We start from the raw sequence: 20,742 nt of genomic DNA, 5'->3' as shown, positions 1-20,742 counted from the left end.
ATAAAACATTTAGGTGACTGTTTCTTGATTTAAAGTTTAGTTTAAAGTTTTAAAGATCTTCCATTGTGTGATAAAGCATTTAAATAGCTGTTTTCTGATAAGGCTTTAAATAGATGTTTTCTGATAAGGCTCTGTTTAGTACGAGACTCTATATAACTCAAGCGATTTTGTAATTGTGTAATTCTTAGTGAGGGCTGGGGGGAACTTCCTATATTGCAATGGACTACATAATCGTGCGTTACTTACTCTACTGAATATACTGAAGTTAAATATTAATTAGAATAATTTGAGCTTGTTCCCTCTTTGCTGGTAGTTAGGGAAGAGCACGTGTATTGTGTATATTACAACAGAAGGGCATATACTACCTATTAAAAATGCAAAAGTGTAAAATGAGTATTCTTTTAATAGGTATTGAAAATATGAAGGATGATTTTCCAGTTTAAGACTGAAATGGTCTTTAAAAGATGTAGGATTTAATATTGAAAGCAACACTTAAAATCAGAGTGCCTTTTTATTTAGGCAGAACAGCATAAATACGTTCCATAGGTGCATACTGTGCTTTCGAAGGAGAAACGTGTGCCGTGGGAACGATACCCGCTGGAATCCCGTGCCTGCCCTGGGGAGCGGGGATGGCCCTGGGGAGCGGGGATCACCCTGGGGAATGCTGGGGATGGCCTTTGGGATCGGGGATGGCCATGAGGATCTCTGGGGATGGCCCTGGGGAGCGGGGATGGCCATGAGGATCTCTGGGGATGGCCCTGGGCAGCGGGGATGGCCATGAGGATCGCTGGGGATGGCCCTGGGCAGCGGGGATGGCGGTGGGTGCGCGGGGCGGGAGCTGCGGGCACTGCGGCGGCACCGCGGCGGCGGGAGCTGCAGCCGGCCGGCCCGGCAGGGATGACATCACCCCCAGGAACATGTGATGCAGCCGGCTGGCGCGGAGGATGCTGAGCTGTGGAGGGAGAGATTGGTGCAGATATTTATGGCATTTCATTTGAGCGTGGTAAATGCCTTTTAATTTTTTTTTTAAAATTAAATCCTCAAATCCTCACATCCACAAATGTTTTGTGGAGAAGAGGCTTTAAAAATGGGGAGGGAGGACCCACCCCAAGCCCTTAAGACCTGCTTATATTGCTGGTTTTTGTTTTATTTTTGCTTCGTTGGAGATAAAAATGATGCTTTCCTGCCGTATTCACCCTCTTTGCTCCCCAGCATTCTTTCATCAGTTGTAATCCCCACAGTCTTCTCAGTTAAGCTTTAACACTGCAGAACTGGAATAAAAATAGACTGTTTAGAGCAGCAGGAATATGATAATCCAAGGCAGTCAGCCTTAAGGATATGCAGATGCAGAACGTGAGCCAAGCACTAATGTATTTGCTAGGTGTTTACCTTGAGCGGCCCCTTAATAGTCAGAGAAATGTTAGCTAAATGTTTCTCACTTCTTACATGCCATAGGCAAAGTAAAATGTGTAGCTACTGTGCATCATCATCCGAGGTGAAGTAGTTTAAGGGCTTAGAAATCTGAGCAAGCAATTGCGGTAACATCAGTGTCTTGGGTAATTTTGAGCTAAGAGAGACAGCAAAGTATAGCACTAGTTTCTGCATGCTTTTTAGGTGAGGAGAAAGTGTTTTCTACCTCCGAATTTACTGTAAAGAAAAGGAATTGCCATGGTTGATATGAAAGCTGAGCATGCTAAATTGGCATTAAGCTTACGGTAGGTAGCTCAAAGCACGTTAAAAAAAAATGAACCCTGGAAGCGTGCCCATATGCCTTAGCAGTCAGCTGAAGCCCAAATAATATTTCAAGGTGGAAAAGGGTATCTGTTGTCTTTTTAGGTGATTTATTTAAGCCCAAGCTTTTTCTTAAAGCTGTTTAGAGTTTTAGTCCATAACAAACAGAAATGTAGTAGCAACAAAAACCGTAGGCAGTTTGAGTAAAAGGCTAACCCATAGCCAGTTCTCTGGAGGAGTAATAATGCACAAGATTCCTTTGGCTGTGTCTTAGATTCTTGAGACCCTAAGTGCAAACATGAAAATAAACCCTGCACTGCTTTGCCACTCTGGAGTTGCTGTGTAATTGCAAAATACTGTCCATCATGTAGAAACCCTCCATGCTACATGGTTACCCAAGGAACCAGTTTTCCTGGTCTAGCCTTTCTGAGAATGTGTACTGAATTTGGGTTTGTTTCTGGTCTGTTGTTCATGGAAAAACAAAGAACTAGCCAGGGAACTTCCATCTGGCTAGAAGTTGATTTGTTTTGTTTTCTTTTGTTTGCATTCTGTGAGTGCTGAGACAATGCCCTGGTTGAACCCTTCAGTTATGGTGAACTTGAGGTACCCGTTGCTGACAGACATTTGTCTGAACACGTTTTAAACATCCCCTGTTATGGATAGGCTGTAGTCGTCCACAGTAAATCCTATGTGCTCTTCAGTTCTTTCTTTTACAAAATTTCCTGCCATCTAGTAAACCTCTTGCTGTAATTCTAGCAAGCTTTTGTCACCAGTAGGCTTTATGTGGTCTGAGGACTGCCACCACATCTTCCTGCAGTTCTTCAGGCGAAACAGATGCATAGATGCTTGGGTCTTGTGCTTGGTGAACTCTGGGTCTGTTCTAAAGAGTGGTGCCTCTAACTAGATACTGTAGTGGCACAGAAGTCTTGGTACTGCTGTCTGGAGTAGAAAAGCTGTATGACACTAGTTTGATACCTTCAAGTTTTAGTTTAGAAATACACAGCTTTTCCATTTAAGCTCAGAACCTGAGGCCAAAGGATATGAAACATTTCGATATTGTTGAGGAGGAAGAATCTTAACAGCAATTTGTGCTTCAGTAGTTATAGAGAAGCAATGCGCTTCCCACTTACCCCAGCAGAGGTACTTTGTTGGGATATGGGATTATTTTAAACAACACATGAATCCAAACAGACCAGGAAAGGTTGTCCAGATAAGTTAGGTGAAGATGTCATCTAGTTCCTGTTGTAAGATGAACAAAATTGGCCTAAACATGGCCAATTCTGTATTGTACAGGTGAAATATAAGGTAAAAAATACTTCCTAAGTCTTCCATATCAATGAAGGAAGAACTTTAGAATTTGGCCACAGAATTAGATTAGTAGAAATCAGAAGCAGAGAAGTAGGAGAAAGCTGGTGATGTGCTCCTTTGTAACATTGACTGTAAACACTCACCTGTTTCATACTCCATGTATGTACAGAGTTAGTATGATAACATGTCCTCTCAGTTGCAAAATGCTGCTCCTGCCAGGCAGCAAAAAATTCTGCTTACAGAAGTGATTTAAGAAAAGTTGCATGTAAATAGTGTTGGGGATTTTTGGTGGGTCTTTTTGTGGTTTTTTTGGTGGGGTTTTTTGTTTGGGTGTTTTTGCTTGTTTGTCTTTGTTGTTTGGGGGTTTTAGAGTTGGGATTTATTTTTTTTTACCTTTAATTGTTCTGAGCATACTTATTCCTTATAGCTTGATGCTCTTCCTCCCTGCTGGAAAAAAAAAAAAAAGTGGGATTTGGAATGCATAAAAGCCACGGAATGCATATGATAGTTTTTATTAACTGATGAAAAAGGCTAATTCTGTTATCTTGTTTTCTACTGAGGCTTGCTAACAGGCCGTGCTATTTATGTTAAGCTGGTCAAAGTGATGACTTGTCCATTACTATATTTTAAAAGTTTAGGGGTTTTTTTTGGCAGATTTCTATTGTAAGGTTATCTTAATTCCTGTAACATAACATTAAGAATGTATTCCAAAGGTAAATGTTTTTCAGTGTATTTGGTAAATGTAGAAGCTGGGCTTGTCTGAATTTTCGACTAATCATCTTATCTTTTCCTTTTTTTCAGGGTTTCGTAAAAATGATGAAATGAAGGCTATGGAAGTATTGCCAATTTTAAAGGAAAAAGTTGCATACCTTTCAGGTACAGTTATTTTCTCTTGTAGAATGCCCAACTGTATTGTTAGTAGCATATAAAATGGTATTTTAATTACTTTAAATATCATTAGAAAATTCATGGAGTGCTGGAGCAGCACTGATTCTCATTGGATATCCTAAACATGACATAAGCATTTTGAAAGGCTTAAAAAGGAAATACTTGTTTTCTTGAATGTGGAACATTGCTAGTTGTTGTCTTGGTCATGTTAAATCCTGCATTCCCCCTGGCCTGCACATCATTTTTTACATCAACTTTGAACCTGCTGTACCAAAGACATATTCCTTTCCTTATTTCTGGTTCTTCTGATGGGGAATTTTATAGAGATGCCTTTGTTATTGGCCTATCTGCAGCATATTCTGGATAAATATGTCTGTTGCAGGAGTGAACTTCAGTTGCTTGTCTTTTGAAGCACACTTAGTGTTTTCTTGGTGAACAGACTTAGCATGTAATTTTAGGTAGTTTCAGCATACACATTGAATTTGGTTGGTTACTGAACAAGGAACAGCAAAAAGATTTAAAAGCAGGTTTTATATGAGTTAGTATCATAACATAGTCTATAACTTCATAAGTAACTTTACTTGATGGAATGATGGGTTGAGATGCTTATTTTTGTAAACTGCATTTTGGTGTGACTTTCTGTTGGGATTTAACACCATCATTCTCTCGGCCATAATCTCAGTGTCAAATGATTTAGAGGACAGTCTCACATTTGAAAGCCTTTTTTTTGATAATTTGTCAGGAATATCAAAAGTAAAGCTCTTGTCTGTAAATATTAAACTACAAAATGATTCCTCTAATTGTACTCTTAAAGAGATTTGCTGTGCATGAATGCTGATGCTTGCAAGTATAGCATGTAGTACATAGTACTTTATCCTATCCACTCTGCCAAGTAAAGAAGGGGTGCAAAACAAAAAGATGTGTGGATGAAGTTTTTTGTTTGTTTCTTCTCTTTTTTTTTTTTTTTTTTTTTTGCATGTTTTTGTCTTAAAAGTTCCTAGCAACTATAATGAGTAAGACCAGTTTTCCTGGTAGCATGGTAACTTGGGAATTGTAATGCTAGTGAAGGCTTGCTTAAAACTCTGTTTTTAGAGGGAAAGAAGAGGAGAAAAGGGGGTTAAGCACAATATTTCAATCCCTCATTACTCTTTTTTGGACCTTGTTGTACGGCATTGAACAAAAATGAAGTCAGTTTTCACTCCAAAACCTCTGAATTTTCAAGTTGCTCAGTACTTAGTTTAGACCCTTTATAAGGGACTTGAAAAATGTTGGGTTTTTCTAATGTTAATTTGTGAGCAGCTGGCATTCTGAAAGGCATTAATTCAGTGAAAGTGAAATGGGCCAAATGAAAGATGAAGATAAATTTAAGGGGAGATGATAAATTGTGAACCAGAACAGCGGAAGTGTTGGCAGAAATAAATGGTTGCCAACTTTCCTGCGTGAAGGTAACAACTCCTGATGGAAGAATGAAGCACAGCAACAGGCAACAAGACTGACTAGAACTGATCTGTCAAAATCCATAGTTTCACATTTCCATTGCAAGTGAAACTAATGGGATGAGATCCAGTAGTAGTGCAAACTTAAGAAACACTTAAGTACAACGACTTACAACAAAGCTCTTCATTGTGTTCTTCCCCTTCCCCCAAAAAAGTACGACTATCACTCGGACTTCACCACTGTGCAACTGGAACTGTCAAGCTTTATACCTGGGAACACAAAGATAAGAATGACTATTGGTTTACTGAACAGATTTTCACCTAACTGAGAAGCAAACTGCTTGAATATTAGATGTCTTACTACCTGAAATAGTTACATCTCTAGGCTTTTCTGTGAAGTACAAATAGAGTTTGGATGCATTTTCTGTGTTAAGTTTAAACTGAAACCTGTCAAAGTACAAATACTCTCATATCTCTACACATACTTAAGCAAGTAGAGCATTTTCATACAAGATACAGTTATCTTGGTTTCATATAGGGAAATAGCTCTTGGTAACTTGTCTTGCCATAAAAGCCAACTGTTCAGCTTTCTTTACCAGAGTACTTTGTAACTAGGTAAAAAGGGATTTCTTAAAAAAGCTGCACTACTCAGCTGTTGGATTTTAGTGCCATTTGGAGACTACTGAGAATACTGCTGTTAGTTATGTGCACTGAACAGAAATGATGCATGTTTAGGTGACTCACGTGAGTTGATCAGATAGATGTTTGTGTGACACACTTTGGCATAAACAGAATATCCCAACAGTGGGGTGAGGCAGTGTATCAAAGGCAATGGATTAAAATTGAAGTCTTACTGATGAAAGCAGTAGTAGCCATAATATGTTTTTGTTAAACAAAGATTAATAAGGGGTTGAGTTGGATAGACTATTGCAAGACAGGAAATTCCCATTGATGCCTCATGCATTGTTTCTTTTAACTTTCCCGTTTGTGTATGACACAGGACGATGAGGAACAAAGGAAAGAAAGCTGTCATTAGAGCTGACAAAAAACCCCCACGTTTTAGGGACTTGTTTTGATTATTTGCAATTTTGCTACCTGGTTTAAGACTGGATAGGGAAGTCCTTTTCATCTAAAATTAAGGCTGTAATGACTTATTACTCATCTAGGCCTGGAGTTTGTACAACAGAGTTTGTCTCTGATGTACAAAAGTTTCAGGATATGACTTATCAGAAATTTAAGCACCATTTTTAAAAATATCTTCTTTTGTGACATACACAGAACTGGAGCCAACCGAAGTGGTGTCCAGAATGACATGAAAATGCCATATTGGAAAACTGTATGATACAGGAGTTGCAGTGTGGGAAAGGCCTGGAGGACTGGTCTGAGATGACTGCGTGAAACAAAGCTTTTGCTTAAAATACTTAGAGAGTGTTAAAGAAAATTCAGCTTATGCTTTTGCCTGCTAGCTGCTGCTTTTTAAAGAATATCGACCCTAAACAATTGGGTTACATTTTCTGGGGGACTGGAGTCAGTAGCACTTAGCAGTTGAAACAAATTTTTAAGATCTGAAGGTAGTGGCCTGTGGTGCAATGAGGAGAGAGCATTAAGGGCTGTAGCAGACTAATCAACTATGCTTGGTAGCCTTGGAGCTCAGTGATGGCACTGGAGCTCAGTGAGAGCCTGGGCTGTTAGACTCTGTCTTGTCATTTATCATTTCTTTCTCTAACAGCTTCTGTCTTGTTTTTTTCCTATTCATTTGCCACATAAAAATCCTCAAAACTCTCTGCTTGGCAAGTGAGTCAGGATGGTCAAGACTTGCCTTTCTCCATTATAATAAAACAACTCTATTTTTCATCTTAACTCTCACTTAAGTGGGTCATGGAAATAAGATATTAACTTCTTTTCAAGTTTTGCTTTCTGGCATTGTAGCTTGATGGAGATTCAAAGATGCTTTTGCCTCTTCTAAGTTTCATTTGGTGTCTCACAGGGAGCATATCCAGTGTACACAATTTCTAGAGACTTTGACAGCCAGGCTTTGTATCTCTGGCAAGTAGACACTGACTGTGTTGGCGAGGATAGTGATGAATTTTTGAGTGACTGGTTTTATTTATTGTTTTTATATTTATCTTTATCTTGACCTTCCCTTCTGAGCAATTTTTGAAAAAAAATTTGTTTAGCAACATGGAAGTACAATGAGAAGCTGATTTGAAATGAGAAATTCTGGGCTGAAGATAGTATTTTTCTGCGTTTCCATGGGACAGGAGAAAACAGTCCCCACATCTGTGGTTGAAAACATACATGTGAAACTTAGCTTGCAAGAATCTGTCCGTTCTATTATAGATGTGTTGATAAAGACATCCTACTGGGCTTGAATTTGGTGTTTAGCAATAGTAACATTTTGTTGTCACCAGCAAGGGTTTGGATATAAAATTATATTTTACTATTTGACCACAGCAAATCTGTGCAATTTTATGACTGAGATAAATGCATTTAAGTGGAACGACTTGAGTCAGATTTTTTGCCTTTTATATGCATATGTGGATTTAGAATTTCCTGTGTTGCTAACAAAATTAAAAGCTATAAACTGACAATTTGGAATCTGCAAATCAGAACAGGATAAAAATACAAATTAAATGCTTAAATAGTTTCCATCCACTCAGTCTATTTATTGAGTGTGAAATATTACACACCTGAATTCTCCTAGTAATTAATTTAATCATTGAATTACAAGATTTTTTTAGGTTGGAAAAGACCTTTAAGATCATTGTGTGGCCCTTAACCTGGCCCTGCCAAGTCCACCACTAACCATGTCCCCAAGTGCTGCATCTACACATCTTATAAATGCTGCCAGGGGTGGTGACTCCACCACCTCCCTAGACAACTGGTGTCTAATGCTTAACAACTCTTTTGCTGAAGAAATTTTTCCTAATATTCAATCTAAACATTCCCTGGTGCAACTTAAGGTCATTTCTTCTCATCTTGTCACTTGTTACCTTGTAGAAAAGACCAACACTCACCCCACTGCAGTCTTCTCTCAGAGAGTTGTAGAGAGCAATAAGGTGTCCCCTGAGCCTCCTTTCTCCAGGCTAAACAATCCCAGCTCCATTAGAGGCTCCTCATAAGCCTTGTCCTCCACACCCTTCACCAGCTCTGCCACCTTTCCCTGGACACACTCCAGCACCTCAATGTCCCTGTAGTGACTGTGCCCAGGACTGCATTTGAGGTGTGCCCTCATTAGTGCCAAATACAGGGGGATGATCACTGCCCTGGTCGTGCTGGGCACACTATTGCTGATACAGGCCAGGATGCCATTGGCCTTCTTGGCCACCTGGACACAATTCTGGATCCTGTTCACGTGCTGTCAATAAGCACCTCCAGGTCCTTTTCCACTGGGCAGACTTCCAACCTCTCTTTCCTCAGCCTGTAGTGCTGCCTGGGGTTGTTGTGACCCAAGTGCAGGTCCTGGCACTTGGCCTTGTTCAGCCTCATACTACTGACCTCAGCCCATCAATCCATTCCTGCCCAACCTGGCAACACCTGCAAACTTCTCCTTTATTATTACCCATAAACAGTCAACTTTCTTGGCACGGTTATTAAGTTCTAGACAATCATTACACTCCTGATGTTCAGGGCTACCTTGCCAGCTCTCCTTCCTTGCCTATCTGTTCTGAAAGGTTTACAACCATCCATTGCAGCACCCCAGCAGTGTAAATCATCTCACCATGTTTCCATGATGGCACTATGTCACAGTTTTCCTGTTTCCTAATGGCTTCCAGCTCCTCCTGTTTGTCGTACATGCCACATGCATTGGTGTGGATGCACTTCAGCTGGGCTATTGATTCTACCACCTTTTTTGGGCCAGAAGCCCCAATTGCTAAATGACCATTCTCAGATGCTTCCATGCTTTCTGACACATCAGTATCTCTTATACTTGCTAGTTCACCATGCGTCAGACATTGGTGTGCTGCCCCCATGCTGATTTCTAGTGAGCGTGGCTTTATCAAGTCTAGTTTAAAGCTCTTCCAGTAAGCCCTGATAATTCCTGTGCAAAGATCCTTTTCCTCCTTTGAGACAGGTATGCCTTGTCTGTCACCAGCAGGCTCAATGTCATGTAAACCAACCCATGATCAGTGACACCAGGCTCAGAGCCAGGTATTGATTTGATGGCTCTTCTGATTTCTTCCCTTACCACTCCCTGCATCAGGAAGCACAAAGAAAGCACTACCTGTCCTCCTGATCCCCCAACCAGTCATCCCAAGGCTTTCAGGGAGAAACTTCAATCACAGGTCTCCTTACTGCCATTTCTTGCTATCTTCCTGAATCATGGGTTAGTAATAATGGGTTTTCCCAAAGGCCATACCAGATTAGGAAGCTTTCTCATCACATCTCTAACCTTGGGCCCAGGGAGGCAGCAGGCTTCCTGAAGAAGTTGGCACATTGGGCCTTTGTTCCCTTCAGAAGGGAGTCTCTTATGACAATGATCTTCAACCTACTCACCTCCTCCCCAAGCTCTGTCACTAAGCGGAGGAGCTCCTCTACTTGGGCACACCTCCCACAGCTGTGCACTCTTCTGCCATACCATCTAAATACTTGCCTACCAAGTAGCATAATTCTGTATTTAAATTAAATATGTACAATTGCTGTGTCAAAATTAATACATAACAGAGTGCCATTGCTGGAGATGTCACACTACCAGTTAAACTTGAAAGTGACTGTAATGTGTAAGGGTAGTGTTCTGGTTACTCTTTGTTTCAATTTTTTTGGCATTCACTTTCTCACTGTAGGAACTGTAGCAATATGCTGATCAATACTCCCAAAATCCAGTCTTAAGTTGATCTCAAAATGACAGTGTTGGCATTTAAGTTGAAATCATGTTTTTAAAGTAGATATTGAAGACTAGTTCTGCAAATAAGAATTTTATTTTATGCTGTGGGGCCTTCTAACCTTTTTAATTTTTCAGGTGGCAGAGATAAGCGTGGAGGTCCCATTCTAACATTTCCAGCTCGTAGTAATCACGACAGAATACGGCAAGAAGACCTTAGAAGACTAATTTCGTATCTAGCGTGTATTCCTAGGTAAGCGATTGTCTGTTAACCTCTAAGGCTCTATAACAAAATAAATGGATTATGCTGCAGTACTCCCGCAAGCTAGAAGACTGAATGAGTTAATAACGTGAGCAAATCAATACCAAGTTTTGTCATTTGCTATTTTCAAATGGCTTTTTGGAAGAGAAATAATTACTCTGCCTTGTAAAAGGAAGACTGCTGGCAGAAAGGCTGGTGTGCTTTAGCTGGAAGTAGTTTGTGTCTTGGAAATGGCACTGCCATGCCACATTTGTGTTGCTGTGTTGAAGACTGTTGCTGTGTTGAAGACTGCAAATGCAACTCAAAGGCTTTCAGTACATAAATAATTAGAAACATGCTGGTCATCATTCACCATATGCCTTGTGTGGAGTGCGGTCAGCACAGGACTCCTAACTGTTATTTGTGTTAGATAATTCATAGTGTCCTCATACAGCATGGAAATAACCAGGAGATGGGTATGAGAAATTACTTATAAAGGTCTCAGATAAATCTGTAGAGTGACCTGTGAAAGTACTGATAGCATTGCATTATCAGTAATTTAACCTATGCATTGCAGTGCGCTGTTGAAATAAATTGGCAGAAGTAAAATCCAGTGCTTGTGTGTCTGTGTGTGCATATATATGCTCCCATATATATATGTATATATGAGATACTTCGAACAAAAATTACGTATTTTGTTCCCTCGTATAGAACTTTGCTTTCTGTAGTAACCAAGCTGAGGATAAAAATGATCCTAAGACTCTGACTTTAGGTCCATCTTGGAACCTGCCAGAATTTGTTGCAGGCTGGGGTAATGCTGACTGTGCTTGACTATGTTTGTCTATGACCACAAGCAGCAGTTGTCATTACAGTTGAAAAAAAAATCCTTGGACAACATCCCTGAGTGCAATATCTTCCATGTTTGTGTAGTGTGCTAATTTACTGAGAGTCTTTGCACTTGATGTAATCAAATATCAGTTTCAGACTGAGAAAGGTGGTTTCATGAAAGTACCTTCAAAGCATCTGTCTGAGAGTGTACATGGCCTCCTTTTTGTAAAGTTAAGTGGGAATCAGGGGACTTAGAGAAAGGAGAGCAGGAAGATGGCTTGAAATTTTTACTCTCAGATTCAAATGGTGAGATGTATTCTAGCCATCTAGAGCTTCAGGTTGCTGGACAAGTTAATAGATAAATATGCATGAAAACATGTCCAAGGATTTTTTTAGAGATAATCAGGGCAAGAAACAGTCTTTCTCTGACAAAAGGTGTACGTTAGTTCAGCATCAATAGATCTAAAATAAAAAGAAAGTTAGTGCGTGTTTTATACTCCTTAAGTATGGCAAACTTTTGAGAATAAAGGGAGTTTTATGAAAAGCAAGACTTGTTTTCATACAAGTCATGTTTAAGGGACTGATTATGCAACTGTAGCTAATTAGAAATCCCAGTTGGTACAATTATCCCCAAACTTTTGGGCTATCTGTTATCTGTTGCAGTACTGTTACTTGATGTAGCTGAAGAATCACAGGTATCAGTTGTTTGGCAAGAGATCTAAAAGCTTAAGTCAACGCAATCTCACAATTTTACTGATTTTACAATCTTTTTGATTTTAAAATATGGCTAATCTTACGTCATCACCACAGAGTGGGCCAGATATTTCAGTGTAGTTCAGGCTTACCAACACATGACTGTGGCTCCCTAGAACAAATCTTGTGATCCCTGGCCAAAAGGGATTCAGCTGTGTGAGATGATGTGGCTCCATGATGGAGGACAGAGCCATACTGTGTCTCATAATGAGGGACACACCAATAGATGCATGCCTTGTGAATTAGTGGCTAGCACTCCCTATGCAATCCTCAGTTTGGTAAGATAAGAATGGGCTGAGCAGCACTCCTACTGCCATTTAGCCTTTCAGTAATGGGTCTGTCTTTAAGACAGTAGTTGTTTCTTTCCTTGAATCCTATTAGGATTTTAGAAAACATTTTCACAATGGTCAGAAAATCATGCGTTGTAGCCTACTTGTATGCTAAGCTAGTTACTTTTAATATATTTTGCTTCTGCCATTGCCATTTTTGTCATTCCTATAGGCAGGTGGGAGAGCCAGCATTTACCATGATAAACTCAATTTTTAAAATGCTGTGGGATGTTTATTCTCTTTTCTTTTCCCTAGCTTTAAACTTTTCAAACTTAAAAAAACCCTCCACTTCTGAGGAGCCCATATTGTTACTTCTTCCAGGTCTCCTATATCAGTCATAATCCATCTTTCTGCAGTGTGGCCAATTAGACTGAGTAAAATATGCCAATGAAGCTTCCCTGCCTCTTGGACACTCTGAAAACCTCACCACATGAACTCTAGAATGGCATTTGAATTAGTCATATCCCTGAAAGTGACTCATACTCAAGCAATGGACATTTGGTCTTATTTGATAGTCTTTTGGCTATGACACATTGGTTTTGAAATATTTTTCTTCCTATGGTCGTACTACAAGGTCATGTAGCAAATTCTGCTGGAAGAAAATCAGAGTTTCTGGTGGTGGTGGTGATTGTCACTTTTGATTAGTGGCAAGAACTAAACGTACAGAAGATATTGACAAAAAGAAATTAAATCTTCCAATCTCAGAGGGCTGCCAGAGAATTTGAGTGTAAGGTCTGTCAACTTTTGGACAGCAAAATTGAGCTCAAATTTTGTAGAAACAGATTGATGTGGTTTTCTTCACAACCATAAAGTACTTTGTTGTCCTTTAACTATTTACAAATATTCACAAATCACTCCTGTTACAAAAGAAATTGTCAATAAATGGGTGTCTTTCCTCTACAGTCTCTAACTCTCAGATAAAATGGTTCTAAATCTGAGGCAGTTTGTAAAAGTTGCAAATTGGTAGGTAAGAACAATTTGCCTCCATCTGTCTTTTAGAGGATCCCCTCAATCATTAGAAATACATGAATATTATCATCAGTCAAGTAAGTGTGTGTGTGTGTTCTGAAGAGTCAATTCTAAATGATACTGCTGCTTTAGGAAATGGTAGATTTACTGTGTGTGTAAGGTGAAGGAGAAACAAGACTGGACGATGAATCATGAATATAAACAGTGAAAATGGAAGTGAAGATAAGGCAGAATATCAAATCAGCAACAGTTACAAAGCTATCCCCCACAAGTTGTCTAGCATGGGCGTGAAAGAAGCATCTTGAGAGGTTTGTGAGATCTGTATATGGTCATCTAGCCAGCAGTGAGGCCTTGAGGAGACCATGTTCATTTGGCAGTGTGGTGCAGTAGAGTGCTGTGTTGGAAGTTGAAACACTTGCTTCATAACCTTTCCTTCTGTTTTCTGCAGTGAGGAAGTATGTAAACGAGGATTCACCGTCATTGTAGATATGCGTGGGTCAAAATGGGACTCCATAAAACCTCTGCTGAAGATTTTACAGGAATCCTTTCCATGTTGTATTCATGTTGCACTGATAATCAAGCCAGACAATTTCTGGCAGAAACAGAGGACTAACTTTGGCAGCTCTAAGTTTGAGTTTGAGGTAATTTCCCCTACGGTATACGAATTTATATTTGTTTTGTGGTGTTAAATGTTCTTACTAATGATCAGCACCTTGAAAACTCTCAAATGAATTATATTCTACCTGAAAGGAGGAGAACTTTAGACCAATGGTGCTAGAAGGCATGTGGTTTTCTTAATGTACTTAGGCTAGGAAATGTTGTGTGTTGTTTATATTCTTTTCGTAAGCACAAGAAAGATTGAATTAGGTTTTTCTCCCTAATTATAAAAGCTTAGGTTTTGTCTCTTTGTTGTCTTAGTCTGCATTGTGATATATCCAGAATCCAGAGGAAATCAGCTCAATGAACCTCGCTGTTATCCTCTTGCAGCGTTGCAATACACAAAGTCAAAACTTAATCAAAACAGTAGTTGATGTTTTGTTCTTAAATGTAGTAAGGTAAGAAAGAAGTGTCGGAAAATACCTGCCCTGCCTTCTGCTGATCAGACCTGATACTTGAAATGTGTGAGAAAAGTTGTCATGTAGATTTCATGAGCAGAATGATCAACTCTTACACAGAGAAAAGCAAAAACTTGAAATTCCAAATTCATTTCAGTAACAGTGTTTTTTTCTTTCCATTTTTATTTTTTAGACAAATATGGTGTCTCTGGAAGGCCTTACCAAAGTAGTTGATCCTTCTCAGCTAACCCCAGAATTTGATGGCTGTTTGGAGTACAACCATGAGGAGTGGATAGAAATCAGAGTTGCCTTTGAGGACTATATTAGCAATGCAACCCATATGCTGTCCAGACTGGAGGAACTGCAAGATATATTGTCAAAAAAGGAAATGCCTCAGGACCTGGAAGGTGCTCGCAATATGATAGAGGAGCATTCACAATTAAAAAAGAAAGTCATTAAGGCCCCTATCGAGGACCTTGATGTGGAAGGACAAAAGCTGCTCCAGCGGATACAGAGCAGTGATAGCTTTCCCAAAAAGAACTCTGGGTCAGGGAATGCAGACTTACAGAACCTTTTACCCAAAGTGTCCACCATGCTGGACAGGCTGCACTCAACACGGCAGCATCTGCATCAGATGTGGCATGTGCGGAAATTGAAATTGGACCAATGCTTTCAGCTCAGGCTGTTTGAGCAGGATGCTGAAAAGGTAAGGATTGAGCAAGGAGACTATAAATGGCCAATACTTGACAGACATGAAAGAAGTACCAAGGGTAACTGAAAACAGTAATTTTTGTCTTTGAAGTTAATCACTAGCCTTTTGATGAGAAATAAGGGACTTCTTGATTGAGAGGCACTCAGGGTCTTCTGGAGTAAAGGGGATGGGATAGTAGTTCCAAGCTGTAAGGAACACAGGAAGCTCTTACCAAAGAAAATTTTAACTGCTAGTGACTTCAAAGTGCTTATTTTTTTTAAGCATTTGCTCCAGACAGATGCTTTTGCATGCATCAGGTAAAGAAGAATGCTGGTATACTTTATAAATACAGATGATTACAGACTACATTGGTCTTCTTTTGAGTGATCTTTGGGAAGTGAGTGACAGGCAGTCAACAAAGTCTAAAGAGGCTGACATGGAGAGCTGCTTCATTGATGCAGGGTTTGAAGTCCCAGGCGAAAAACTGATGTATCTCTTCTGACAGTGCATATGTCATTAACAGAGAGCTGAGTGATTTGAGAATGTTTCAGGCTAACCAGTCCCTTCAAATGAGAAATCCCTGGATTGTCATGAAATTTGAAGAGGAAGTATGGCAGGCAGGTCGCTTTTAGATGAGCTCAAATAAGGTCAATTTTCATGTAGAATGGTTTTGCTTATTATTGACTTGTTACCATGAAACAAATAGCTTTAAGGAAGGGTGCAGAATTTTTCTCTGAGAGTAGTAGTAACTAGATTATGTAGTCAAGTAGTAGGTATGTTTTTTGTCAGAGCTTAAAGTACTCAGATTTCTTAAAGTATTTTAGATAAGACGGCCTGAACTGCATGAGACCATCGGTCCATGTTAAACTAGTCTTCTGCTCTCCAGCAGCTGTCACTAGCAGTTACATGGGGAAGAGTAAAAGCTAAACAAATATATAAAACTTAACTTCTTCCTGCTTCTTCATTTGTATTCTTCACCTAGACTTTCCCTTAGCCTCATCATTTCAGCTCAGGGACTTTCTTTACACTACTGTAATGTTTTCTGCTGTGTTTAAAATACAAATTTTTTTTGAAGTACCATTTAAAGCAAATGTTTACTGGATGGATATAGCTGAAAATAGTAGGGACATGTAGAGAGTTGGAAAAAAGATATAAGTATTATCTATTTCTAAAATTATTTAGAAAATAATGCAAGCTGTTTTTCTAGTATTGCTCTTTCAGACCCAAATGCATTTTATCAACCTTGCAGCCACTTCATTACAGTGTTAATTATTTTGCATTATAGCATATCTTTCAGTACCATGTGAGCACCATCAAAATATATTTTGTTAATTTTCTCATATTTTATCAAATTGCTTATATAACTTGGGCTTTAAGAAACTTTGTGTGAAATACTTGAGCCTGTGCGATTGACATCTGTCCTGCCATGTGGTTGCATAAGCTCCTATCAGTATTTTCTGTGATTCCAGGAATAAGTCTATTAAATTAGCATGTCTTTCTTTCAGAAGGGAAATATTAGGCACCCCAAAATGAGGTTGACAGCAGCTACCATACCTAGGACTGTTTTTCTCTCATTAGCCAGTAAAAAAAGATTAAAAAGAAGGTTTGTGTAGTATCCCAACTCACTTTTGGGTTAAGACCTTTGCCTTAATCTGCTTGCAACCTATATTTTTACTGCTTCTGTCAGATTAGATGTCACAGCTCATGACTTTTTTATCAGTGTGTAATCTCTATTTTACTGAAATGTGGGAAAGGATGGGATCTTTTTTGGAAAGCAAAAGGGTATTGCATGGAGAGAAATAAACGTGTTCCCTCCGGAGGATTTGCTCAATTCACCGCAAGAAATTCGGACTGGTTCAGGAGAAAGCAAAAAAGGGACAAGGTGGGAGGGAATCTGATTGGAATTGCCCTTGAAGTGTCTGAGGGCAGCAAATTCAAGTGATCTAGAGAAGGATGGTCACGAGCAGTACCAGTGTCTGTTTTGAATAATGTTCTAACACATTTTCACTGAGTTCTAGATAAGAAGCTTAAAATTTTAGGAGTATGTGATCAGCTGTCTCAGTTATCTAAACCTCAAAAGTTTGGTTTACAGTTCTTACCATGTTGTGGTCTGTTTATAATTTTGTTTGTCATGGACTTGGGACAAATACTGGACTTGAAAATGTTGTTCTGTTAGCCAGCATATATTGAAAGATCTTTAAATGAATACTTACTGCTTATTGCTACCATTTTTTCCTGGAAAATCCATTGCAGCTTATCCAGAGAGTAGGTGTGTCTCTTTTGCTGAAATATAGCAAAGATTTCAAGACCATTGTGAGCAGGTGGGGTGTTAAACAGCTCTTTGCTGTGTTGCTTGGTCTTTGAAAACTTTGTCTTCCAGTGCCACTGTTAACATACCTGTGTGCCTTCACTGATAGCCATTGTCATATAAGGTCTCTCCTAAAATTTGTTGGAATATTAAAATACTATATTTTTTTTTTTTACTAAATTTTAAAGATTATTCTTAAATTTCCTTGGAATAAGGTAACTCTGTGCTCATGTATACTTTTAATAATTAATCTAGAAATATAACACTTGTTTTCAAATCTCCTGCAAACTTATGAACTAAAAATATTAAACTTGCCGCTGAAGCACTTGATCAGCATGAAAGAATTTATATTTAACTTCTATGAGTTGCCATTTCATTCTAGACTGCTAAGCTGCTGACGTCAACAAGCGCTGACACCAGAGAATGTATAAGCTTGGCAACTCAGGGCAGTGCTCCAAGTCTGTTTGTTTACTATGACTCCTTTGTAATAATGAAGTTTGTGATTATGACATTACTGTAGCTTGCTGAGATAAACACCTAAAGTAAAGATAACAGTAACAGCCTCAGCTGTTTGATCCAAAAAGACAAATTTCAGCAACGTTTATGTTAAAATGTACAATAACTTAAAATAGAAAGAGCATCAGTGTTAATTTTCATGGCCTTAGACTCTGTATTCTGTGTTCATAGGTATCTTCATTACTTGTCCGTGATTTCTGCCATAACAAATTATTGAACTTTCTTGTTTCCTTAATATTTTCATGTAGATGTTTGACTGGATCACACACAACAAAGGTCTGTTTCTGAACAACTACACAGAGATTGGAACCAGTCACCCCCACGCGATGGAACTTCAGACACAGCACAATCACTTTGCCATGAACTGTATGGTAAGAACAGGCCTCCCTACACAGACAGCACGGATGTGCTGGCTGTTTGTTCTGTGTTAAGGTAGAATTTGTAAGGACAGACACAGATCATTCCTTCTTTACAAGTAGTGCAAACTCGTGTTTGAGCAGTGAAGTTATAAAACACAGTGGAAGAAAATAAAGTAGTCAGGTACAGATAAAGCAACAAAATTGTTTTGACAAATGGCAGAACAACCTCAGCAGCTCTCAAATATAAGTGTCCAAACTTCTAGAACCTGGGATGTGTTCTTGGAATACTACCTTGGGTCTTGTAGAAAACTTCAGAGAATCATGTGTAATACAGATTTTACCTCTCCATTCTGAAAGAAATAGCTCTCAGGATCTTCTGAATAAATTTCAACTCGGACAAAAAGTTCTGAGGAGTAACTGAGCCTGGTGTAATAATTTTCCATGGTTTTAAGAAGACACTTCTCTTTAATGGAGCACAGCAAAATGGAGCTAAAATAAGTTTTTTTGTCAAATATCATCAGTAGGCTGTAAAACAAAAATTGGATTTTAACTGGCAATGAGTAAAAGCTATTTACTTTCAGTTTCATGAATTGCTGTTTGAACATGGGGACAAAATTCTGAAGTACATTTTAGGTCCATAACACATTGTAGGTGTTTAAATACCCTTGGGAGTCTGGGCCTAAATCCAGTTCCTGTTTGTTGGATCAATGAAGGAAGAACACTAAATTAATATTCTTGTCAGTCTAAGTATGGGAATTGAATTAAAGTATGGTTGAAATAATCAACTCTTCCAAGAGGGTTTTTCTGTAGAATATCAAAGTGGCAAAATAAACTTACCTAGGTTATGTGTCTTGCAGAAGTAATGGTAGGACTAGTGAGGCAGCTCTTGCGTATGGTGTAGCTGGAGGTAAGACAACAGAAGACATGATTAGAGCAGGCATATTTTCTTCTTTTGCAATTCAACTCTGCTTCCAAAAGTTTAAAATTAAAATCAATATGAACTTTCTGAAATGAATAAAGCAAATGCTGGTGAACTTCATAATTAAGTTGTGTAACATCCTAAGTGGTTTTGACCACTAGGTTTGGTTCATGGCATAGGGAATTGCTGCCTTATGGAGCACCTTGTTGTTGTTCTTCACTGTTCTGCATATGAAGTAGAGCAACAAAAAACAAAGGATGACAGTAGGTGTCATTGACATGAGATGACTTTTGTAACTTAGTAATTTTGAGTGGCTTTCCAGGCAGTTCTTGGGGTTGCATTCTAAAGGTTAAATTCTTCTGTAAGCCTGTCCTCAAATTAGTCACTGTTATACTCTTTTCTTCGAATTGGTTGACTTTAATGTTTTCCCTTAATTTAGACTGTTCAGATGCTATCAACAGTAGGAAGCACTTGAGCAATGCAGCATAATCCTTCCTGCTCTGTGTTTGCTATTAGTCTTTTCCTGTTAATCTCTCCTTTGCCTTTAGTTGTCAAATACATTAATTACAGGGGACTTTTTCTCAGCCTGCAAAATGTTTTGTTAAAGCTTTCAAGGAACATCTAAAATTTGGGGCAAATTAAGCTATCTGAACATTTGAAAGGATAAAAACAAAGTAGCGTTTTTTTTATGTAGCATAGCCCCCCCCATAAGGAGTTCTCTGCCATGGAAAATGTAAATTCAGTATGATTGGTCCCTGGTTTTGATTTAAGCAGTATTCAGATTATCTAGGTTTTATTTGGTTAGATGACAAAAGCCTTTCGTACAGATTAGGGGCAAAGATTAAACTGAACGTGACATAATAAAATGAGGTGAACTGATTGAATTTTGGCAGGCCTGATTTTTCATTAGCTTTCAACTAGAAAATTGTCAGGCACTCTTAACTCCTGCAAGCATGTTGGACTTCTCCCTGACCACTCTCCACATATGCTCAACAAGCTGCTGTTTGTTCACTCTTCCTGTCAGTGTAACTCTTCAGTAATCAAAGTGGATTTAAGGTCTCTTGTGTGCATATTCTAACACCAGAAGTGAAATTTAACTTTTAGCCTATCTACAACCACGTGAAATGATTCATTTGGATGGAATAGAGGAAGGGAGAAAGACAACTATGTATCAACTTTATTTATTGCAGGAGATTTTGAAGGCTTTTCATTGTGGCCCTAATTGGACCTTAGTAGATCTTGCCTTCTAGTCAACTTTCTTTAGGCTCAACTTGAGGTAGGGAAGAACTGTTCAAAGGATAAATGCTCCCCAAGCAGCTAAATGCAACCTCTTGCACTTGGCTCATAGCTTAACTCTGATAATTGATGTTGCAGCTGCTTTTCCCAACACATTGTGGTTGTTGCAGGGTACCCGCTCCCCTGCACAGCAGGTGCTAACCTCAGCTGATAGCTGGGTCTCTCATGTCCCCTTCCTTCCCAAGCAGCAGTTTGTTTCCAAGAGGTGGAGGCCAACTTCTGCAGCTGCTTATGCCAGATTTGGCTGAGAAAGAGTGACGGCCTTTGGGTGAGATGCCAAAATTTTGATCCGG

The 20,742-nt window shown here is 39.1% G+C and overlaps 1 protein-coding gene across 1 annotated transcript in view; it reads left to right on the top strand.

Annotated features, from left to right (window-relative positions):
- The window catches only part of TRIO (trio Rho guanine nucleotide exchange factor), a 243,123-nt gene that overhangs the window by 63,628 nt on the left and 158,753 nt on the right, over positions 1-20,742 (top strand). Inside the window, exons 2-6 of the mRNA XM_014872340.2 lie at positions 3,841-3,915; positions 10,324-10,438; positions 13,754-13,946; positions 14,554-15,066; positions 18,124-18,246. Of these exons, the coding sequence (XP_014727826.1) occupies positions 3,841-3,915; positions 10,324-10,438; positions 13,754-13,946; positions 14,554-15,066; positions 18,124-18,246 (1,019 nt within the window). The remainder of the gene's footprint in view (positions 1-3,840; positions 3,916-10,323; positions 10,439-13,753; positions 13,947-14,553; positions 15,067-18,123; positions 18,247-20,742) is intronic.

The sequence above is a fragment of the Sturnus vulgaris genome, chromosome 1 (assembly GCF_052056855.1).
Source record: "Sturnus vulgaris isolate bStuVul1 chromosome 1, bStuVul1.hap1, whole genome shotgun sequence".
NCBI lineage: Eukaryota > Metazoa > Chordata > Aves > Passeriformes > Sturnidae > Sturnus > Sturnus vulgaris.
This window is presented reverse-complemented; position numbering and strand designations above follow the sequence as displayed.